Source organism: Mus musculus, chromosome 12 (assembly GCF_000001635.26).
Source record: "Mus musculus strain C57BL/6J chromosome 12, GRCm38.p6 C57BL/6J".
Taxonomy (NCBI): domain Eukaryota; kingdom Metazoa; phylum Chordata; class Mammalia; order Rodentia; family Muridae; genus Mus; species Mus musculus.
Genome location: NC_000078.6, coordinates 83,961,531 through 83,986,456, shown reverse-complemented (window position 1 = coordinate 83,986,456; position 24,926 = coordinate 83,961,531). Strand labels below are relative to the sequence as shown.

General features: G+C 46.2%; 1 protein-coding gene across 2 annotated transcripts in view; it reads left to right on the top strand.

The window, feature by feature from the left end:
• Positions 1–1,585: 1,585 nt before the first annotated feature.
• The window catches only part of Heatr4 (HEAT repeat containing 4), a 39,659-nt gene continuing 16,318 nt past the window's right edge, over positions 1,586–24,926 (top strand). The window contains exons 1-9 of one of the 2 annotated variants that reach the window (XM_030247049.1): positions 1,586–1,726; positions 5,928–6,895; positions 8,332–8,522; positions 9,689–9,829; positions 11,250–11,447; positions 12,692–12,835; positions 16,560–16,721; positions 18,752–18,912; positions 19,439–19,543. In XM_030247049.1, the coding sequence (XP_030102909.1) occupies positions 5,976–6,895; positions 8,332–8,522; positions 9,689–9,829; positions 11,250–11,447; positions 12,692–12,835; positions 16,560–16,721; positions 18,752–18,912; positions 19,439–19,543 (2,022 nt within the window). In that variant the 5' untranslated portion in view covers positions 1,586–1,726; positions 5,928–5,975. The remainder of the gene's footprint in view (positions 1,727–5,927; positions 6,896–8,331; positions 8,523–9,688; positions 9,830–11,249; positions 11,448–12,691; positions 12,836–16,559; positions 16,722–18,751; positions 18,913–19,438; positions 19,544–24,926) is intronic. The other variant, NM_001376939.1, reaches the window with a different exon arrangement.

The window sequence follows — 24,926 nt, the reverse complement described above, 5'->3', positions numbered from 1 at the left end:
TAAATAATAATAATAGCTTATTTTTAATCCTAATAAGAACCCTATTTGGTGAACAATTAGAACCAGAGAGCCTGATTTGCTAAGGCACACACAGCTAGGCAACTGGAAATGCTGGATTCTACACCTTAGGGCACCATTCCCTGCCTATAAGGACCTTTAAATTCTTTAAGTGCCTCTCATGCAATGATGTCCTATATTGAGAAGAGAATTTAGAAAATGCACTCAAATACCTCCCCTCCACACCCAGCAATCTGTTAAAAAAAAGAAAAAAAAAAAAAAGACTATCATTCTGGTCTAAGACTACCTGTTAAAGGCAGTGCCCGGGAATGAGTTGTTGCAGCAGTGCTTGTAACACTCCAAGGTCCCTAACCATGTTTACTATGACATGCTGGGCAGCCAGACTATATGATTAAAATGAAGTATTAAAACTACAATAAAAAGCCAGGTACACTGGCTCATATCTGTAGTCCCAGCAGAGGCAGGAGAATCACTGCAAGTTCAAGGTCAGCCTGGGCTCCACAGCGAGCGCCAGGACAGCCAGGAGTACTTAGACAGCCCTTGTCTTTTAAAAATAATAATACCTCTAATCCCAGCACTTGGGAGGCAGAGGCAGGCAGATTTCTGAGTTTGAGGACAGCCTGGTCTACAGAGTGAGTTCTAGGACAGCCAGGGCTACACAGAGAAACCCTGTCTTGAAAAACCAGAAGAAGAAGAAGAAGAAGAAGAAGAAGAAGAAGAAGAAGAAGAAGAAGAAGAAGAAGAAGAAATAAGAGAAAAAGAATTTTAATTTATTTTGTTATGAAAGCTTATTAACTCAAAAGGATTGGTTTTTTTAAAAAAATGTGTATCTAAGCATCAGTAATGTCATATTTATAGCACACTTCATTAAATAATTTAACAAAACACTAAGTACTAAATGGATCCTGCTAATTTTGAAAGCTTAAGTACAACTGAAGAAGAAAAAGGACGGTAACACATGAATATTACACACTGAGTCTATTAGACAAGGCTGGACCTGGAAGTCTTCCTGTTGTTGGGACAAAGTAATTTTCCAAGCAGATGCCTGAAGACCAGCACTTCTACAGACTTGAAGTTGAGCTATCTGACGTACAAGATTTGAAGAAAGCACTTGTAAACAGAAACCACACAAAACAATGTCATTACCCCGTCATCCAGCCAGGACTTGGGGCACAGCTGGACTGGGGGAGGGGTGGTAGCAGAGGTGGTAAGAGGGGGATGGACCAGACCTGGGATACAGCTTTATCTCATCACTCATGCTACCTGCCTGGTAATCTGGAAAATGCCAGAGTTACGTATCCAGGTGTTCTGTGGTTGGCTCTTCTTGGTAGGATATAAGGGCTCCTGGGGGGGGGGGGGCGTGAACCTGTATAGACCTAGAGGGGTTTGTTGTAACAAATGGCCAGGAAATCCAGTGAGCTGCCAATCAACAAATATGAAACAATTTCTCAAAGTTCAGTTTACAAAGAAGGAGATTTGACAAGTAATTGAAGGTGTACTCCGCCAGAACCCACAGCTTCTGTGAATGGAATTTGGAATTCTGATGACTTGGTTGCTTGGTGACCACCTGGCAGCTTTGGAACCTAAGCAACTAAGGAATCTTTAAGCAGCAGTACGGCACTTGGGAGGTAATGTCAAACCACTGCAGCTTTGGTGGGATGAGAAAGCCTTCATCAGCATCACCTGCAGGAGGAGAGGGCAGGCTGAGGTAATGGAGAAGACTGGTGCTGTGTGAAAGGCTCAGCATCCACACAGCTGCCAGACCTGTGATCATAGTTGGGTCTCTTCTGGCTGTGGCTGGGGTCTGCAGTTTATAAGGTGAAGGCATTAGAGCAGGCAGTTTATCAGCACGAAAGAACATGCCTTTAATCCCAGCACCTGGGAGGCAGAGGCAGAGGCAGAGGCAGGTGGATTTCTGAGTTCGAGGCCAGCCTTGTCTACAGAGTGAGAAACCCTGTCTCGAAAAACAAAACAAAAAACAAAAAAGAAAAGAAAAGAAAAAGAGAAAGAAGAAGAAAAAGAAAAAGAAAAACAAACAAACAAAAGAAAAACAGCATGAAAGAGATGGGCTCTCCCTACCAAGGAATAAAAGAGGTAGTTTATTCCAGAGTCAAGTATTAGTGACCATAACCTGGGAATGTAGGTTTCTCAAAATGCCATGTGCAAATGAGATAGCAATTTCATGAAGGTTTAGTAGGAAATAAAAGGTCATAAATCAAGACAAGTTTCAAATACATTGGTGGAAACGTAAGATAGAAGGGTGACAGCCAATCGGGCACAGCTCTGTGACAGGTCTCAGATGCTGTCTAATGACACTCCTAGGTTTCAGGTTGGAGAAAGCTAGTAGGCTGCCAAATTAATAATTCTACAAGGCTTTACCTAATAGTCACAAGGATATGAGATCAGACATAAAGTTGGGAAAGAAGTGGCTATTTGGAGAGCTAAAGATGGCTCTAGGCAAACTGTTTTTGTTGCTTTGTTTGTTTGTTTGTTTGTTTGTTTTTCTAGACAGGGTTTCTTTGGGTAGCCTTGGCTATCCTGGGACTTGCTCTGAAGACCAGGCTGCCCTCAGACTCACAGAGATCTGCCTACCTGTCTCCCAACAAAGTGCTGGAATTAAAGGTGTGTGCTACCACCACCTGCTACCTCTAGGGAAATTGTAATTAGGTTCTGGACCTGCAAATTTCCAAACTCTCTACACTCTTGAAGTTCTAATCCGTTCACCAGCCTTGTTGAAGGCTCAGTTAACCATGGGACTTCTTTCCAGGGATTTGCTGGTGACAGCTATAGAGCTGTGTGAGTCGTGGTGAGAACTGGAAATCGTAGGTTCAGACAGGAGAAGGGAAGGAAATTTTGTAGAGAAGGTAGAGGGGAAATTGGGTCCGGTTAAGAGCCTAGGGTCCCCAGATTCTGTTTTCCCCATTAACCAAGCTTCCCCTATAATCAAGCAGCAGGAAGCATTCTTCCCTCGAACAGAGCCCTCCATCCTGTAGTCTAGCTGAAGTCCCTCACTGAGAAGCAAGAAGTCCAACACAGTTAACACCTGCTTAAGGCCTCTCCTCCTTCCAGATCTCACCAGAAACCCCTCTTACAGAGAAAGGATATGCACTAAACCCCCTTGTGCAACCCCATGTTCTAACAAACGAAAGTGGCTGGTTAGAATGGAAGGTTTGTTTGGGAACGGAATCCATGGTAGTTTGAATGAGAGTATCCCCCCCCCCTCGGCCCGAACTCATACGGTGGAACTGTTTGGGAAGGATTACAAGGTGTGGCTTTGTTGAAGGAGGTAGGTCACTGAGAGTGGACTTTGAGGGCTCAGAAGACTCACACCATCCCCAGTGTGTCTTTTTACTTCCTGCTTAAGGTTTAAGACGTGAGCTTTCAGCTGCTGTTCCAGGCAACATGCCTGCTGTTTGCTGCTGTGATCCCTACCACGACTGACGGTTAACCCTCTTGAGCCATAAGTGCAATGGAAAGTTTCCTTATATGAGTTTCCCATAGTTATAATGTTTTATCGCAGCAATAGAAAAGGAACTTACGCAGGAGCTGAGACCACCCACTCTTCAGAGTCTGCTTTATCCAGAGAGTGACTTGGGTTGGGACAGAGGGGTGGAGATGATACAGCCTTGAGGTGGAGAACAGACAGAAACACAGCGTCGTGACAGAGCAGAGTGGAGAGAGAGAGAGAGAGAGAGAGAGAGAGAGAGAGAGAGAGAGAGAGAGAGAGACTGCCTCATGAAGTGGAACAGCATTCAGAGAGAGCAGCCAAGTATAAGCTTGACAGGAGTCCTGAAAGGAATGAGTGGCCCTTCAGTTCCCAAGGAACAAAGGAAATGCCTTACTTTTGTAGGTCTTCAGGGGATGGAAGGGAGTTCTGAAGCGTATCATTTAGTCTGGCCTAGCCTGCATGCCAAGGAGCAAGCATTAGGCAGGGCCACTGTGAGGGGGAAGGGCTGCTAGGTCACTACACAGCATGGCCTCTTATCAGTTCTCTGTCCAGTAAAGGGACGATGGAAGGGGTGGAGACAGACAGACAGACATCCAAACATACCCTCCCCCCCCACACACACACACAGACAAACACACAAGTGGGAAGGTGAAGGCAGAACATAAAGGAAGGCTGGAGCATTTAAAATGGACCTAGCACGGAGCCCCTTCCTTCCCAGGCAGCCATCATATCAGATATTAACTGTTCTTTGAGAATTTTTTAAAACTGGAGACAACATGGTATTCTTTGTGATTACATTAGTAAAAAATTCCTTATGGCACAAGGGTAGAGGGCATATCTGGGGACGCTCAATAACACTACATGGGTGGGAGGGAACCTGTCCTTAGCCTGTTTTTAAGGTGTTTAGGGGCTCGGTGAGATAGCTCAGTAGGTACCTTGTGTCCCACATTACCCAGCTTAGCCTGCACAAGTGTACCTTGGCATATGTATCCCCCCCAATAAAATTAATTTTATAGCTACAATAAAAAATAAAATAAAATGCTCAGGGACAAACTACTTCCTGGCATAGGAGCAAGATCCACACGAATATGTCAGAATGTTAAATATTTCGTAAGAATAACACACTCACTTTAGAAGAACACTAATATCATCCCCACAGTCAGTTAATTTTTAACTATCCAGAGTGGGCACCATTTCAGGAAAAATACCTCCTTGGTACCAACCTTTACCTTTGCCCTAATTTTTCTAGTCCGATTATTAAAGTATCAAGTGCCCTTGTGGCTAATGTTGGCCTCGTGGCTGTGAAAAAATGAAACAAACTAATGTTTTTATGAAAATAAAATCCCAGAGAGACATCAAAATAATCCTATGTGACTTAATTTGAAGGAAGTTATTGATTCTGACCTGTAATCAGACATTCTAGAGACAATGACCCTGACAAAAAGAAATATCACAAGGTCAAGTCTCATGCCTAGAAGACGGTATGAGAAGTCAGATGCTGGTGGGAGAGCACATGCTGCAGCTACAGAGCCCAGGAAAGTGTCTGCTGGTCTGCTGGATAGCTGGGGCAGGGTCACAATAGGCAGGAGTCAGTGAGGAGGGAAAGGAAGTGCTTGCCCATGGGAGTGGCAGGACCCACTGCCCAAGGCCAGGGTGGCATAAAGATTAAATGTCACTTAATAAGTCAAGAAAGAGTTTGGGGAGCCGGATGTGGTGGTACACGCTTTTAATCCCAGCACTCGGGAGGCAGAGGCAGGTGGATTTCTGAGTTCCAGGACAGCCAGAGCTATACAGAGAAACCCTGTCTCGAAAAACCAAAAAAAAAAAAAAAAAAAAAAATAAGAGTTTGGGGACAGGAAGGTATTGAGCTGGCCCTAAAAGAGTAGGTCAAGTTATGTCAAATATGGATGAAAAGCCATTTCATGTAGAGAGCATGAGAGTAAGCTATACTGTGGAAAGGAAAAGGGGTGCTCAGAGAAGTGGGGGAGGGTGGATCCAAAGCACAATAAAGTCACCCCCACCCCTAGTGCTCTGAAGAGTGGGGTCTCCAGAGCTCACCCTGTACCTCCTAGTAGCTGGGACAAGACACCAGGTGTGTCCTGCCATACCTAGCTCCTTACAAGCAGTTTAAACAGAGAGATGGATTTTTTTAAAAAATGGAAATGTGGGGTACTGTTGGAAAGCCACGGTCTCTCATACTAGAAGCTACGAGGGTCTGAGCTTTAGAGACAAATGTGAGAACTTGAAGCAAGGGTCTGATACAAGAAATATTTAGAACGTTGCGTTATTTCTTCTTTTTGCTCCCTAAACTCCCAGGATTCCCTTACTCCGCTATGGGTTTCCAATTAATTCCTCCCAACCTAGAGTAGTCACTCTTCCTCTCTCTCTCTCTCTCTCTCTCTCTCTCTCTCTCTCTCTCTCTCTCTCTCTCTCTCTCTCTCTCTCTCTCTCGTACCTGCAGGCTCTGCTTGTAAACCAGAAGTGTGAACAGAAAGATTTGAAGGAAGACATGGCCAAGCCCAAAAAGAAAAAGGGTTCCTCCTCTCACTGCCTTGAGCCACAGCCCCCTCGGCTAGGATGGGGCATGGTCTTCCTCCACTCAAGACCCACGGACAAGGCTGGGTGTGCCTCAGTCTCCAGAGTACCACCTGTCTTCCACTTCAGCCCACGGCACTGCGAGAGACTCAAGACCCAGTATTTGAAAAGGGCAGCGGCCAACCTTTCCTTCTCTCAAGATGTGGGGTGGCAGCGGGGACTGCCCAGCATGCCTTTCAGTCAGTATGATTTTAAGCACATCTACAACACGGAAAACATCCTGCCACCTCCGCAGACCAGGACGACCGACACTAAGAAACCTGAGTGCACTGAGGCTCTGTATGCTTTAACCCTCTTGCCAGAAACCATCACTCACTTTACAAAGACACATACCTCAAACTTCTTGCCGGAAGACTTCACTTACTTGGCAAAGTGTTCTAAGGGTTCTAAAAAGCCGAATAAACCAAAGCCCAGAGACACAGAGCAGAAAGCATTTCCTGGACAAAGCCGCCATCACAACTTAAAGCCAGAAACCCTGGAGCTGTCAGCCTCTCCGGATGAGAGTCTGGAAGAAAGGGAAACCTGGCTTCCACCTGGGGAGAAGGAGGCGCGAGGCTGGGAAGCCATTGTTCTGGAGAAACTGGACAAGCGCACCTCTCGATGGATCCAGAGCAAGCGGCCACCGAGGCCCGGACAGTCGCCCAACAAGTGGCAGTCCTTTCTCCGCCAGCAGTACGACTGGAGCCACATTAGGGATGAGCTCACTTCATCCAGTGACTTGGAGCTCCTCAAAATGCTGGAGGCGGAAGAAACAGCCGAGTTTATGGGGGAAAGTATCCCGAAGCCACCAAAGGAAACAAAGAAGCCAGAGCTTCTGCTTCCTGTCTACTTCAGGTAGGCTGGCCTTAAGCAGGCCTGGCAAAGTCTGTGGCGCCCCTTCAGGGACTCCCCATAGGCTTCTTATTTGATGTCTTGGAGGTTTTCCTGGTACTTACAATCAAACCCATGCCCTTGCATTTGCTGGGCAAGACCACCACCCCTGACTACATACACCGCAGCCCACACTTCAGAATACACTTTCTGCCAACCTCCTCTTCACCAAGTTAGGTGTCTAAGCCTCTCCACGGTTGACATTCTGGGCCGGACACTACTCTATCGTCAGCTGCTCCCCAGCACTGTGCCGGATGCTAGCAGCATCTCTGGTCTTCACCTGATAGAAACCAGGAACACCTCTTGGTTGTGGTAAGCAATGATGTCTCAGACATTGCCAGATATCTCTGAAGGACAAAAATCACACCCTTTTCAGGGTCAGAGTCTCAAAGGATTCTGTCCTTCGCTTCCAGTAACAGAACTCTCAGGCAGATGGCCCAGCCCAGTAGGGCTGCTGGAGATGTAGCCAGTTTGGCAGTGAGGAGGGCAGAGGGTTTGTGGCACTCTTTGGTCTGCCTCGCTTTGACTAAGACTCACTGACCTCAGACACGACCAGACTCGGGGCAGAGAAGCAGAGGCGGTCCAAAAGCAGGAGATGGTTCCATGTGTCTCAGGTTAAATCCGCTTCATTCCCAGCTAGAGTGAAGATAGGAGCTATTCTAATCTCCCTGACGACCAAAAGGGAACTAAAAAGAAGTAAAAATGTAGTTATTTACTTATTGGGCAAATATGAGTTGATTTTTTTTTCCTTTTTGGCTGGTGTTGTTATTTCAGATAGTCTGAGGAATGGTGGGAATAGAATACAAGAGGACAGATGTGTCCACCTGGTGAATAGACAGTCCATTCCTACACAGCCTCAGTGAGGTAACACAAAAAGCAGATTCCCTTCCCCCACCCCCACGTGAATCCTAAGGGAACCTGTGTGAAGAACGAGATGCAGATAGGGGCATGGTGGCACAGGCCTGCAATCCCAGCACTTGGGAGGCAGACACACAGAAAGAGCACAACTTGGAAGCCAGCCTGGTCTAATACTAAATTGTAAGCTAGCCTGAGCTACACGGCAAGGTAGCTCAGTTTCTCAATTTTCCCATACACATAGAAGAGGGAGAAGAAAATGGAAAGGGCTGAGCAAGAAGCACAGATGTTCTCTCACGGTGTCTGCCAGTGGCTTCGAGAGGCACGGCTCCATCAACAGAGGGGAGCAGGGTGGCAGGAGACAGGTTCTCCCAGTGGCTCCATATTCAGATGGCACCATAGAGAGAATACTGGTCATTAGACACAGTTCTTCTAATGCTACCATGTAGGAGCGGAGCTCAAGTGGGCTAGAGTGAACCATGGACCGGAGGGGAAACATCTTCTACCTCACCCACTTCCCCCCTTTCCCTCTCACCTCTGCTAAGGTTACCTGGTTACTCCCCACAAGTACACACAGCTGAAGCCATGTCCGGCAACAACATGACAGCCGAGGTTATCCAAGCAGAGATAAGCAACATGCGGCATATGACTAAGAGCCGATTCCGGCAGGTGAACCGCAAAGCCGGGGAGTACGCTTATGCTACAGACAACACCTTTGAGCAGGAGATGTACTTTGGTAATGCTGGGGTGGGAGTACGGGCTGAGGAAACGAGGGCATCTTGGGACAAGAATAGCTGTGGGTGGGGATGAGAGTCTCCGGGTGCATCTCCCAGGGCTAGTATAGGATTATGGCTAGTGGTGAGCCCACATTTCTTTCCCAGCCTCTCTTTCTTACCAGGGTGGAGCGGGTGGATAGGCTCGTGAGTCCCAGCTGACTTTGGGAGGACTGTTCTCTGTCTGGCCTGTCATCACTTTTAAGTATCCCCTCCCACCCACCTGACCTGCTGAGCTTTAAAAAACAAACAAACAAAAAAACAAAACAAAACAAAAAACCCCACAGGTCTTGGAGTCTGACAGATTTGTTTAAACACTGGCTTGATTCCTTCTTAGTGATCTTCAGCAAATTACGTAATGCCCTCCCCCAGACAAAACATGGTAGTTATTTGTAAAGCAATGTTGACAAGACTGTACATTCAGTGCAGGAGACAAGAACGCATCTGTAGAACTTCTGCTTAGCACACAGGAGGCCATCATGCCTTCCTGTCCCCTCCCTCCCTTCCATTTAGCTAACTTTTCAGTGCCCAGCCTCGCAGAACACAATCTATTGCATGTTCCAAGTGGGCTTCTTTTTTCTTCTCTTATTTTTTTTCTTTCCTTTCCTTTCCTCTCCACTCCTCTCCTTTCTTTCTTGACAGGGCTTCTCTGAGTAGCCCTAGCTGTCCTGGAAGTGACTCTGTAGAGCAGGCTAGTCTTGAACTCACAGAGATCCACTTGCCTCTGCCTCTGAATGCTGGGATTATGGGCATGCACTGCCACCACCGCCCTGCTCCATGCTTCTCCATCACTTCCATCTTGCTTCTACACTGCTAAAGGCCAGGTCTCCTTAAGGAGCTTAACAAAACTATTCTAAGGGATTTATAACTGGCAGGGTTAACTAAGTGCCCCTTCTTCAGTGTCTAGTACTACTAGAAATGAGTTTCTGCTTAACCACTGTAAAACATGATCTTTGGCCCTCCTAGGCCTTTATGAGGTTTCTCTACAAGGCTACCAGCTGTGATGTTTCTTGGCTAGGGCATGGTGATACATGGCTCTCATCTTGGCACTTGGGAGGCAGGGAAGCAGAAAGAGCATAACTTTGAGGCCAGCCTGGGCTACATCCATCCATTGCATTTGTCTTCATAGACGGAGTGAGGATTGTTCACCAGATTGGCGGGAGGAAAGACCAGATTGTCCTGGAAAACCTCAATCGGTATGACAAGCACCTAACCAAGGTCTTCCCGGAAACCCCAGAGAAGTGGAGCTTCCAGCCCATTCCTGAAATGCGTAAGGAACATTATCAGAAAGCTAACAGTGGGGGGGGGGGGTATGGAATTGAGACTCTTTCTTTAAAGTCATGGACACCACCAGCAATGGGGCACTCCCTTCCTAACAACTAAAAACATTGTAAAATGCTAATTGTAAGATGGTGGAGCTTGCTACCAGTTGGAATCTGATATTACTTAGGTATGAACACATGGTTTAGGGTAATTGCCAATATGATGTGTGCACTCAGCCTACCACAGGAAGCTCATCAGACTCCCCACTCACCCCTATGTTCCTGGGCTGCTTTTACCCCTTCCCAGCTCCTCCATGCCTCAGATCGGAGGGTCTCGATTTCTTTCTTTTTTTCTTGATATGTCTCTGTGTACGGTTGTGTGTGCCTGTATGTGTGAGGATGCAGGGGTGGACATGTGTGTGGAGCCCTGAAGCTAACGGCACAGAGACTTCCTTACCTTCTCACCATCTTACTCATCAATTACTTACTTACTCAATTGAGAGCCAAGGTCTCTCAATTGAACCCAGATAGCATTGATACAGGTGTCTAGCAACCCTGATTTTTTTTTTTTTTGAGATCTCCTGTCTCAGTTTTTCAAGTATTTGAATTTTAGGCAGGCTGCTGTACTTGACCATCTTTTATCTGGGTGCTGGGGATTTGGGGATTCAAACTCTGGTCTTCACATTTGCACAGCAAGTGCTTTACCCACTGAGCCATTTCCCTGCCTTTTCTTTTCTTTTCTTTTCTTTTTTTTTAAAGTACATCATTTTCTATTTTGTTAGACAAAGGTGACCAAGAAATGAACTTCTAAAACAAAATGTACCCATCTTCTAAGAGACAGTGTTTCTAAATCCTATGGTTCTTTGCACTATTCAGATGGGCTCTCTAGGACTGAGCATGTAGCTAGGTGCCTTAATCATTATTCTATTGTTGTGAAAGGACACCATGACCATGGCAACTCTTATGAAAGAAAGCATTTAACCAGAGGCTGGCTTACAGTTTCAGCAGCTTAATCCATTATCATCATGGGAGGGAGCATGGGAGCACACATGGTGATAGCATAGTAGCTAAGAGCTACCTCCTGGTCTGCAGGCTGGGAGCAGGGGCTTGGGGGGACAGGGATGGACAGATGGATAGAAAGACAGAAACTGGGCCTGGTTTGGGCTTTTGAAACCTCAAAGCCCACTGCTGGTGACAGAAATTCTCCAATATGGCCACACCTACACTTAATAAGGTCCTACCTCCTAATCCTTCTAATCCTTTCAAATAGTGCCACTCTATGGTGACTAAGCATTCAAATACATGAGCCAGTGGGGGACATTCTTATTCAAATCAGCACACTGAGTAGGTATAGCACTTGCAAGCACGTACAAGTCCCCAGGTTCCATAGCCAGACAGTGAGGTGAAACCCAATTCTTCATTACACAGCTTACAAACTCAGGAAAGGAGTCCAGCGTTGGACTGCATTGCCAACTGAGGCCAGCCTGCTGCAGGTAGGTAAGGAGGCCACGTCTGCCAAGACAAGGAGACAAAAGAAGCAGGTCCAACCCGTGGAGGAGGATGTGCCGTGGGAGCTGGCCATCCTGCGGAGGATGCTGCAGGAGTGGAAGACTTCCTGGGGACTGAGTAAGTAAACGGATAGCCTGAGATAGTTGATGTTTCTCAATGTTTCCCAGTCTGGAAAACTCCAGCCCTCGCATGTAAAATGCAAAAGGCTGGTTGTCTGGCTAGGGGTCTGGATAAGAACCTTTCACTCTGCAGGTGCGAGGTGAACATTATTTTCATCTACACTGGGCTCGTTTTTACACGGGGAGGTGTGTGAGGGAGCTTCAGTCATGTGTGAGAACTTACTCGGCCACAGGCTTTCTGATCAGAGAAACAGGACACCAGGCTCTTTGGCAGGAAACAGTTCATTGTGTACTAGCACTGTCTCTGCAGGATTTTCCTCAAAGGCAAAACCACAGAAATCCAGGAACAGAGCTTTTTATACTTTTTTTTTTTTTGGCTTATTTGTCTCCCATATAAGGTGACTTACCTTCTGTAAGAATGAGTACTTTAGATTACTGGACACTGAGACTAAAAAAAAAGCTGAGGTGGAAAGAGAGGAGAAGGAAGGAGAAGAGGGAGATGTGGTGGATTTACACTACTTATGAACACTGAACAGGCCACGTGGCTGTTTCCTGGTTTTCTTCTCTTTGGCTCTTGGGGTCCCCTACCACAATCACTCTGAGAAAACTTCACAGGCAGAAACCCTGTCTTACCATGTCTGAGACATGCTGGATAAACGATCCAGGACAGGAGACCTGTCCTGGGTACAGCCCCCAGCATTAGATATGAGGCTGTCAAAAGAAACTGCACCCGACTGTAGAACAAACTCAGTTGTGCAAATGGGGTTAGCATGGATCTGTTGTCCTTCAAAGAGCATTAAGTAGAAGGCTGAATGCCTCTACCAACTGAGCACCTCAACCATCACCCTGTTTGTTTTGTTTTTGAGATGGGCGACTATGGAACCTAGACTGGTCTTGAACTCATGAGTTTATGACCTTCCTGTTTTAGCCTGATGGACACTAAGTAACTGTGTGCCACCATAACCAGTCAAACACTGTATTTTATTCCCATTTACCTTCCAAGAAAAGTTACTTAGGTACAGAGCAATCGTACATAAGATGAGACTGGGCGGAACTACCCAAGAAGTGTATGAATCACCACAAAAATAACTTGCCGAAAGAGTCCATCTGTGAATTCACTATTCTGAGCTAAAGTGTTCCTTGCAATGCCCTAGGGAAAGGGACTTCTTGTCTTCCCATTTATTGTGTAACATGTAACCCTAACTAGGTGGTTCTCTTTCATATTTTCTTCCTATGACATAGTTATTGAATGGTATCACGAGACAGTGGAGAACCTACTACGGGGCATACAAAGCATGTACGATGACATTAGGGTCCAGGCCATCATCACGTGTGCTACCGCAGCTTTAGAAAGGCCCCGGATTGCCACCACACCGGAGAACTCAGGTGAGAGCCAGACTGAGCTGCTTGGCTGCTTGGGACCATCTGATCTGAAGGAGGCCTTAGAGATAACCTGAGCTCATTTTCCAAATGTAGAAACCACGGCCTAGAGTCTGCCTGCACAGCTCATCTCAAGAGCCGAGACTGTGGCTGCTGGATCTAGTTCAGTGTTGGGCTCCAGGCCTCTGGAGCTGAGCATACTCTCTACTCCAAGGGCTTTCTGTAATACATGCAGCCCTTATGTTTGCTCAGTGGCTTGCAATAAAGTCTATGTTTTCCCACCTTGACATTTCCTAACAGAAAGAAAGAAAGAAAAAAAAAAACCTAATGGCCTGTGGACTGGTAAGATGGCTCAGTGGTTATGGCCATGGGCTGTTCTTACAGAGGTTCTGTTCCCAGCACCCACATGGCAGCTTACAATGTCTGTACTCCTGTTCCAGGGCATCTGGATCTGATAACCTCTTCTGGCCTCTATTGGTACCAGGCACACATGTGCTACATGTACATACATTCAAACAAAATACTCATACAGAAAAAGACAAGGATGGAGGGTGTAACTCAGGTGTAGAGTGCCAGCCTGGCATGCACAAAGCCCTAGGTTTAAGCCTCAGCAAAGAAAAGTAGGAAGGGGGCTGGTGAGATGGTTAAGAGCACTGACTGTTCTTCAGAAGGCCCCGAGTTCAAATCCCAGCAACCACATGGTGGCTCACAACCATCTGTAACAAGATCTGACGCCCTCTTCTGGAGTGTCTGAAGACAGCTACAGTGTACTTACATATAATAAAATAAATAAATCTTTAAAAAAGAGAGAGAGAGAAAAGAAAAGTAGGAAGGGGAAAGAAAAAATACATAAATGGATTTGATAGATTTTAATCTTAAAAATGAATTAAGAATTTTTCCATTTTTGCAGTTTGTAATCTTTTAGGGAAAATAATGTTGATATCACTTCTCCTTATTGGCAATAACAGGTATGAAAACCTCCCCTCTACTATAGTCAAAATTGCAACCTACCAAAGATGATTACACAATACAGGTTCCTGGTGATGAAATGTTAGAAACCCATCCACTCCTCTGTATCGAATGTGCCTTCTCAGAGTCATTAGCTAGAAACCTGGGCCAGCTTGCTCCTTCTCTGAGCGAAGACATCCCAAGCTCAGCCTCTCCTCACCCGTGGTTGGACAGTGACTGCCTGCTTCCACTTCTGCTATCCCTACCTACAGTGAGGGGCTGGGACTGGCTGTACCTCTTCCAACTTGTCAGCTTTTAAAGGTTCCTCCACTTTCTTCCTGTTTATGGACTTGGAGCCATGGGCATTCCCCAGATGTCACTGTTTGATTGATGGCCAGCCCTAAGCCACACACCTGCATGTGTCCTCCAGCAAGCACTCTACCAACACATCTGCATCTTCCAGGTTTTCAAGTTTGCAGCTCCCTCTACTGGAAAAGTTTGTCCTCACCCAACAACCCTTAGGTCTACAGCAGAGACACCAATTTCTCTGAGAAGCTTGCTAGAAGTTTCTACACATAATTTCTTATTTTTTCTTGTTTCTTTGGGTAATGGATATTACCCAAAGCTGCATACAGTCTGTGGCACTTGGCAGGGATGTGTTCTGAGCGATGTATCACCATACAGTCTCATCCCTGTGCAGACACAGTAAGAAGTATTTACATGAGACAGCTGCAGTGTCACTAGACACATCTTATGGGACTGCTATGGTATGTGTGATCTGTCGTGGACCGAGACATCATGTGGCACGTGAATGGACATACAAGAGCACCTTTATCCTCACAACTGTTATCACAGTTAGATTACACAGGGCCTGCGTGTGTATCTTTCAATCCTATTACTAACTCAACGAAAATAACTTTATTTTTTTTAAATACTCAATAGACTTTTTAAAAAGATTTATTTATTTATTTTACGTATATGAGTACACTGTAGCTGTACAGATGGCTGTAAGCCATCATGTGGTTGCTAGAAATTGAACTATGGACCTCTGCTCACTCTGGCCCAAAGATTTATTTATTGTTATATGTAAGTCTTCAGACACACCAGAAGAGGGCATCAGATCTCATTACAGATGGTTGTGAGCCACCATGTGGTTGCTGGGATTTGAACTCAGGGCCTTCAGAAGAGCAGTAAGTGCTCTTAACTGATGAACCATCTCTCCAGCCCCAGAATGTGTGCATCATATATTTACATGAAATGTTAGACTGTATGTATACACACACATGTAATCTCCAAAAGGTAATTTCATACAATATTTAAACTGGGTCTCCATTTTTATTGAACCTGTCACATGAGGATAGATGTGGAGATCCCACCTGTTGGGGGGTCATGTCTGTATTTGGAATATTTCAGATTTTGGATTCAGAGATCAAGGGTCTTCAACTAGCAGTCTGCATACGGGCCTACAACCTAAGTGGAAAAGGCAGATGGACAGAATGTGGATGCATATGCCTATATACTAGCCCTTGGGAGGGAGAGGCAGCAAGGTCAGGAGTTAGCTCGGGCTTTGGAGACCCTTAAAAACAAAACAAAGAAAGAAAGAAAAGTATAAAACCACTCAGAGCTCTGCTGTTTCTTGGGAAGATACTTGTGGGCAAAGAGGTGACAAGCCTTTCTCCTTCAGCATAAGAATTTAGACTTCAGTTCAGTGCCCGTCTCTTCTCTAAGCGTCTGTTGTTTTCACCGTTAGTGCTGGAGACTTAATCCAACACGTCGTGCCTTCAAAGCAAATGCTCTACAACTGAGACAAAATGCTTTTCTATGTTTATAGGCCAAATTGTTATGATAAAAACAAGCCCCAACTGATAAATCCCACCACAGCTGGACAAAACTATAAATGAAACTTAAGATACCTGACCAATACCATCCTTTGGGCCTCCTCAGATGCCCTACTACATGCATGCCCTCCCCCCCAGACCCTAACTTGTACCAATGGAGTTGCTAAAGAGCTATTATACTTGTGGAGCATAAATTCGTCCAGAGTGAACACTATGGAATTCTCCACAGCTTCGTGGACCCCAGGCAGGCCTGGAGGGATGGCTAAATGGTTAAGGCCACTAGCTGTTCTTCCAGGGGACCTAGGCTTGATTCCCAACACCCACATGGCAGAGGATCCAAAGCCCTTTCTGGAGACTACAGGCACTACATGTATGTGGTGTGTAGATATACATGCAGGCAAAACACCTATAATAAAAGATAAGGAAAAAAATTCCCAAGTTTAAAAAAAAAGAAGGCCCCAGATGAAAGGAATGCCTGGCATTGCTGCCCTGACAAGGGTGAGCTCCTCCCATCCTTCTCAGCACAATGCTTATGGCAAGAATCAGTGTACAGTTAAAGCGAAAAGACCCCCTGTTGGATTCTGCAGTGATATCTACCTGGGCACAAATTCAACCTGAGTTGAAATACTGAATTGGACGATGTGAAGTGGCAAAGCATAAGTATAATTGCTATGATGGGGTAAATGGGCTGGTGTTGTTACTAAGATGAATGATGGAGGTTACTGTAACTAGCTGGAAATATGTTTTGGCTTCGGTACTAGAGACAAGATGATAAAAGACTGAAAACTGGTGTATCAGCACGAGTGTCCCTTGGGCATAAAATCCTGCCCACTGGAGGCAGCCATCTGACCTGTGATTTAGAAAGCCTTAGATGTAAGGCCGACCTTGGTCAGGAAGCTGTCTGAGAGAAAAGCAAAGGACTGGAGCCATCTTTTTGATTGCAGAGCCAATCATTGTGGATTTGCCAGAGGTCCTCCTGCCTGTTCTAGAGGATGCTCTTTCTCACAGAAATCCCAACGTGAGGATGGCGGCCGCAGTATGCCAGTATTGCATACAATCGCATAATCCCACTGCCCGAGACATCATGCAGACAGCCCTCATAAAGGGTGAGTAACAGCCACCTGTGACCTGGGATGTGGGACAGAGGTGACCTCACCGACAGTTCTCTGTCTTCTTCTCACTGGAATGCTGGGATGTCTGCTATTTTGCCTTTGAGTCTCTGTTAGGCACATGAAGATTTAGTTCTTCCTAGGTACTTTTACAACACTGGTGCCATGAACTGGTACCTGGTGTAAGCTTTCACGGATGCAGTCTATAAACCATGTCCTAAAATGGATGAAAGCGGAGATAGTATCTTAACTAAAATAAAAATAAGCTACAACTAAAAGACAAGACCCCACCCCCACCCTCACCCCCACCCCATGTTTCTATGTGGAAACTATAATTAAAAGATCAACCTGGAGGTGAGGAGAGATTACTAGAGGTTAGTGGTGGAAGGCAGAAAGTGGATAAAGGCAGTGGGTTTGATCGATGCAGTGCTGCACACATGCATTGAAATAGCCCCCTCACCCTGTTAATACTACAGTTAATGCATGACTAGCCAATGATTTAAGGCCTAGGTGTCTAGTCCAATGGTAGTATGATTGCCCAACACATCAAGACCTTGATTGGATTGTACCAAGAAAGACAAATATAACATACAATGGCCTCCTATATAGCATTTTACTATTGAAGATGACATAACAAAAGCTAAGTTCATTTTGTAAGGTTCGGTTTTTAAGTCACCCCTGCATGTCATGCTTCGGACTTCTGCACGGTGGCCTCCAGGCCTCACCATGCTGGGGTTAACAGCTGTCAGGTGAGAGGTCACTGACCTCTCTGGATAAGCTAGCTGTTCCTTGACTTGAGGAAACGCTGACTAGTCGGGCCTTCTATATGTAAACAACCCACTGCCTAATTCATCTGTTTTAGGGACTTCCTCCTGCCTCCCTATGGCCTTCCCAATCTCCATGGGAAGAACAGCTGCATTTCTTAGCTAGATCAGAAGTGTTACCCATGCCGGGCATGCTGGCGCACACCTTTAATCCCAGCACTTGGGAGGCAGAGGCAGGCGGATTTCTGAGTTCAAGGCCAGCCTGGTCTACAGAGTGAGTTCCAGGACAGCCAGGGCTATACAGAGAAACCCTGTCTCAAAAAAAAAAAAAAAACCAAACAAATAAACAAACAAAAAAAAAAAGAAAAAAGAAAAAAAAAAGATGTTACCCAAGAAGAGCTCTTTTAAAAAAATTTATTTATTTATTATAGCTCTCTCCAGCCCCACTCTCTCCAAAGATTGGTTGATTGATTGATTGATTGGATGTAAGTACACTGTAGCTGTCTTCAGACACACCACAAGAGAGCATCAAATCTCATTATGGATGGTTGTGAGCCACCATGTGGTTGCTGGGATTTGAACTCGGGACCTTCAGAAGAGCAGTCAGTGCTCTTAACCTCTGAGCCATCTCTCAGCCCCAAAGAAGAGCTTTTATTCTTTTAGCCTGCACTTGAAAGGTAGAAGCAGGGTTATCAGAAGTCAGAGTCAGATCCAGGAGGTTGCATAGCCATTTAATCCCAGCACTCAGGAGGCAGAGGCAGGTGGATCTCTGTGAGTTCAAGGCCAACCTGGTCTACAGAGTGAGTTCCAGGATGGCCAGGGCTACACAGAGAAACCATGTCTTACAAATAAAAAATAAAGTAAAATAAAAGTTAAAAACAAAGCAAGAAGTCATGGACAGACTGGGGCTCTAGCTTGGTGTCCCCAGTACTGCCACCCACAGCTACCACCACCCCCCAAAAAAGGTTCAAGGTCATCGTCTGTTACATAGTGGGCTAAAGGCTAGCCTGGACCAAATGAAATCCTGTCTCAAAAAAAAAAAAAAAAAAAAAAAAAAAAGATTTTTTTTTTTTTGGTTTTTGTTTTTAAATCTTAAAATAGTCCACATGGTTGAACTATGGAAGTGGATTTCCAGACTCAGAGGGACAATGGAAGGTGACGTATCAGGCAGACAACAGTACTTGGTACCAATTAGCAAGCGGTGCTCTGTAGGAGAAAAGGATCCTTGTGAACCTGCGCCATCCTTTTCAATCCACGGGGCAGGTAACAGTGTGGACAGCTGGGCCGCAGCTCAGTGCTTGGCTCTGGAAGGCATTGCCACCTACCCGGTGATCAAGAGGATCCTCCACCAGCTTTTCCACAAGAACAACCAGGCCACTGAGGAGCAGGCGTGTATACTCCTCAACCACCTCCGGGTAAATAAGGTACGTATTAGCTTCAGAGAGAAGGCGATGAGGAAAGAATGCAGGCAGCTGAGGAGGACGGTGAGCAGGGGACAGGTGCACCGAGTCTGTGTGGAACTGGGCGTGGAGGTGTGAGAAGCCAGCTCACAAGTTTCTAGTAGGGAAAAGGTTGAGTCCTGCCGTGCTGATCTGCGCTTGTCTCAGGTTTATCACGCAGGATCCCACAACTGCATTTATCACTCTGGGTAGAAACACAGATCAAGGCAGATACAGACCATCCGAGGGACTGAAAACAGGAAGGGAAGGCTCTCAATTTCTGCTCAGATTATTAGACCTTTCTTTTCTTTTCTGGGTTATAACCCAAGTCAGACCGCTTGGGGAGAAGAGTGCCCTATCTCTTATTATCCCACCCCGTCCCTTAAAAGGAATGGTATCTATGACCCTGGGCATCTACTCTACTGGATGCCATGTCAGGAAATAATTTCTTCAAGACTATTATCTTTTTAGAGTGAGGGAGACTATCCATGCAACACTTCCTTTTCCTCAGACCCTGATCCACACGATGCTTGCTGTGGAGCTGAACAGCAGGCAATGGAAGGACCGCATCGTGGCCTGCCGTGCTTTCTCTCAGATCACTGGAAAAGTCTGCATAGTAAGTCTTTGCTTCCAGAAAGCTTGGCCAGGCTGGCCTGAACTCTTCCTACTTTTTGCTACTATCTGGTATCTCATTGCTTCCTCTTATTCATAACTTGGATTATCGTTAAGGATTATGTACCTCTCAGGGCGTGGTGGCGCACACCTTTAATCCTAGCACTCGGGAGGCAGAGGCAGGCGAATTTCTGAGTTTGAGGCCAGCCTGGTCTACAGAGTGAGCTCCAGGACAGCCAGGGCTACACAGAGAAACCCTGTCTCGAAAACCAGAAAAAAAAAAAAAAAAAAAAAAAAAAGGCTTATGTACCTCTCTGACTTTAAGCAGTGTTTCTGGTTGGGGGTGGCAATCTACAAGCTGTGACCCAGCCACTCTCTACTATGCACACAAACCAAGAGAAAGAGCTTAGAAACTTTATAGTAATTTGACCCTGTCTCAGTATCAGGAAACATTATAAAAGTATCAGTCAATGCTGCATTCCTCCCTCAGCTTACACTGGAAATTGGTCCTTGATTACTCTGGGAAGCAGACTGAAAAGAGCCAACAATTCAACTCTCAGTGCCTGTGCTGCCTCTCTGAACATTCAGCGCAGACATACAAACACATGGCCCTGTCTTTAAAAAACAACGGCATTGCAATTTGAGCAACAAGACTAATGATGCTTATGACTTGATGTCACCCTGTGGATCCTAGGATTGAAGGCCTAGGCCAAAGGCCTTCGTGGAAGACCAGGGGACTCCAGGCGCTAGAACTCGAGGGTCGTACAAACAAAGCACTTTGTATTTTTATTATTAAAGCAAGCAGAGCAGGAGGTAATGGTCACAGTTAGCTTAAGCAAATACAAGTACAGTGAGGGAGGACACCTGGGGTTATTGACCCATCTTTGCCTGTGTGAAAAGAGCCAATATTCTTCCAAGGTTTTTGCTTTCCCCACAGAGAATGTGGACCCGCTAGGGCATCCCTTCCTGTCCTGGCTTTCCCGTGCATTCATTCACCCAGCATAGTTTATGCAGTTCTTTCCAGGAGCCACCTTGTGGGAAGAACATTCTGCCCCCTGTCCCACCCACAGTCCCCAGCACCCCGTCCCACCCGCAGTCCCCAGCACCCTGTCCCACCCGCAGTCCCCAGCACCCCGTCCCACCCACAGTCCCAGCACCCCGTCCCACCCGCAGTCCCCAGCACCCCGTCCCACCCACAGTCCCCAGCACCCTGTCCCACCCGCAGTCCCCAGCACCCCGTCCCACCCGCAGTCCCCAGCACCCCGTCCCACCCGCAGTCCCCAGCACCCCATCCCACCCGCAGTCCCCAGCACCCCCCCCCCACTCACAGTCCCCAGCACTTCGTCCCACCCACAGTCCCCAGCACTCCGTCCCACCCACAGTCCCCAGCACTCCGTCCCACTCACAGTCCCCAGCACTCTGTCCCACCCACAAGTCCCCAGCTTTCTTATCTGGGCTCTCACACCTTGAGAGCACAGTGAATGTATGATGCTCTCTTGAAACTTTCAGGAGCCAGTGTGTATTGAACATAAGTGGTTGAACAACTTGAAGGTATGGAACTTGGCTACAACTGAAAGAATTTTGAGCGAGCGAAACCTGAAGCTCTTTTCACTATTCCATTCTAATCACTAGCTGTCGGGAGTGGAACCAGTCCCTTCCTCCTTTGTGCTACATACATACATGTGTATATGCATAATATGGATGGGTATATATGATATATATGGATATATATACACACATATATATGTTCAGTAAATGTTCCGCTGAAATGATATATATGGGAGAGGAATTAGAAAATAAAAGGCATTTTCTTCCCTCACAATTCTCATAGTAAGACTACAGAGAAAACAGTTTCCTTACAAAGCACCATTGAGGAGCTAGAGAAAGCTCTCAATGATGAAGAGCATTAACTGTTCAAATATAAAGACCAGGATTTGTATTGCAGCACCCACATCCAACCGAAGTGAAGTTCCACACATGCCAAAAACCATGAGCTTCAGTTGTAGCGAGAGATCCTGCAGTGGAGAAAATGCAGAGAGTGGCCGAGGAGGAGGGAGAATGCTCTCTTTTAGCCTCTCTGCATGTATGCACATATCCCTTCCTCGTGTACACACATGCTGTATGCACATATCCCTCCTTGTGTACACACATGCTGTATGCACGTATCCCTTCCTCATGTACACACATGCTGTGTGCACATATCCCTCCTCGTGTACACACATGCTGTGTGCACATATCCCTCCTCATGTGCACACATGCTATGCACCTCACATACTTACATGCACAACACTTAAATGGATCCATAAGAATATTTCATTTCACCATTCAGTGCAGACTGGAAGATAAAACCTGGGTAATCAAAGCTGGCTTTACAGGGGCATCCCTACAGATCGCTTGCATCTCTGTGAGACCTGATATCTGGGATGAAAGGAATTATTTGCAAAGAAATCTCTTTTACTCCTTCAAGGCTGTCCCATATTCTGCCTTGAGCTGGGCAAAGCCAAGAAAAGCTATTCTGTCTTTGGGTTATTGATGTAATCCCTAAACACCAACTGCCTTCAATAGAGCTTGCATAGCCGCTAGATCACCTCACTATTTGGATGACCCTAGAGCCTAATATTTTGTCCTGAGTTCAGGACTATGATACATTCACATTTTGGAGAGGACTCGTACAGCAGTGAAAGCCCAGGACTCTGCTATCTGGGGACTGTGCAGGGGCTAGATTATAACTGGACTACGCCTACCCTTGGACAGAAAAATAAGGACCTATTTCCTCTTGCGTCATTCTGGGGTTACTTAAAAGGGATCAGAGGATGGTGCATTTGGATTCCTCAAATGCGTGTGCGCTCGCGCACACACACAATCTGCACCCACAAACACACAAGCACAGACACAAACAAATGTTCGGCTCTTCTGGCAATGTTTCTTGACCTTCTGAATGAAATTGCTTCTCATCTTTATATTAATGAATAGCATTATAAGACACTCATGAAGGAGAGGGGGAAGAAAGACTATGCTGGTTAAATGCCACAGTAGAATGCTTGCTGAACTGTGAGATGGTTCACTGTAGAAGCCATGGATAATTGTGTGTCTGATACTGGGGCTTACTTCCTGAGGGCTCATGGGGCATGCCATGTTAGAGGAATAACGGTGTGTGGGGAGCGGGTGTGGCGGCAGTCCCAAAGGCGCCAGGGACTGCAGCTAAGTCATATGACTTGCACCTGACTTCCTCATATAAGACACAAACATCTTGAGTGCTGCGCAGGTGTACCAGGATACAGGTGAATCCAATTTGGTGGAGATTTGCCCCTGCTGCCCTGATTAGCTGAAGCCTCACGACTGGCGAGGGGGCGTGGCCTGCGGTGCGTGGATGAGAGAGAGTATAAAAGGAGTGAGAGGCCCAGGGTTCGGGGGAGATATAAAAACAAGGGAGATATAAAAACAAGGGGGGAGATATAAAAACAAGGGGGGAGATATAAACAAGGGAGATATAAAAACAAGGGAGAGATATAAACGGGAGATATAAAAACAAGGGAGATATAAAAACAAGGGAGATATAAAAACAAGGGAGATATAAACAAGGGATATATATGGAGAAAGAAGAAACAGGACTGAATAAATGTGTGCAGAAGGATCCTGTAGCAGCATCATTCTTGCTGGCGAGTTGGGGGCGCGCTCAACAAGTGGTGCCGAAACCCGGGAAAAGAAACATCTTCAGGCAAGAGCGAAGACCCCCTGCTACAGGGAGGATTCAGAACTGCATAACGGGGAAGAAGGGGTTGATAAAGGTTCCCGTAAAACAGACTGTTGAGAAGGATCCGGCGTGGATTCAGAACTCTTCAGCTGGGGAACGGTACTGATGAAGAGAAAGAAGAAAGATGAAGACTGAATAAACTGCTGTTAGAAGGACTGGTGGTCGCATCGTTCTTGCTGGTCGAGAGCAGGCGCGACAATTGGTGGCCCGTACGGGGAACCGACTCCCCCACCGAGTTCAGAACTTTCAGCAATCAGTGGTTGCCGGCAGGGTAAGTTCGCGGTGAGTGAAACTTGCGACCCCAGGAGTTTGGGAAGGACCTCGGATAAAATAGAGGTGAGCATAAAGTTGCCAAGAAGTAGGCACAAAGTAACCCAGGAGTTTGGGAAGGACCTCGGATAAAATAGAGGCGAATATAAAGTTGCCAGGAAGCAGGCTTTGGGACAAGTTAAGGTTCCTGGTTTTGGGACAAGTTAAGGTTCCTGGTTTGGGGACAAGTTAAGGAACTATGATAACCTCAGTGTAGTGATCAATAGATCCTCGCTGTGTAGTTATGCTTTTTTCTCCCATTGACCCTTTGTGGGTAGGTCTGATAGTTTTGGTCTTGTTTGTTCTGATATATGGACTCTGTTACTGTTTGAAACTGTGTGTAGAGGCAGTCAAGACAGGTCAGAAAATCCTTATAGAGCAACAAGAAAATATGTCGGAAGAGGAGAAGGGCTTAAAAAGAAAAAGGAAAAAGAAAGGAGACACAGTGTTATCAGGTGGACAGAAAGGACAAAATAAAAGAGCTGAGGCGGAGGAGGAAGGCGAATTAGCTTTTGCTCCCCCTCCCTATGCCTCCTCAGCAGCCATCTATGGGCAGACCTTCTGTCCGGAGGTCTGGAAAGAGGATAGATTCTCCTTGCTGGGATGTCCTATTTTCACTGATCAAGCTGAATTTGCATGGGATAGAGATATGCTGCTTGATCAAGGTAGATTTGCACAACAACAGACAGGATATCCAGTGCAGGTGTTTGAGCAGGTGAATCAGATTCCTATAAGGGCGTGGAAATCATTGCCTAACAGAGGGGAAGTTAGTGAAAACTTGACTCTCATATTGACTCCCCAGATGGACACACAGGTGATTGAGGTTATGGTCTCATCACCACGAGGTATTGTGTCCATCCCCCCTGGGGATCGAGTAGATCAGGTGTTGATGTGGGCGAGAGGGTCTGTTTGTGTGTTTCCACAGGACCAGATGGAACCTCTTTGGGTGCCGGAGAGATTGGTGAGATGCTGCAAGAATGAGGCTCCTGATCCAGTTGCCCCTGTGGATGTGGTGGATGATCCCACAAGCACAAAGGATGGAGCCGAGATGAGAGATCCTTTCGGTATTCCAGAAGCCGATACCAGCTCGACATGACATTCAAATTTTTCCACGCTTTTTGATCCCTGAATTCCCCTTAAAGATATAGCCCCTCTGGCCATCTATCCCTTGCTTTAGGGAAGATGAGCGGGGGTGAGAGCCCTGGGATGTATGCTTGTTATAGTGTGTGTGTGTTTTTTGTGTTTGGCACATGTGTTAGGTGCAGAGTGTGCGGCCCGCACTTTTGCCATGGTAGCGTAGGCTTTTGCTGCAGTGGAGGCGGGA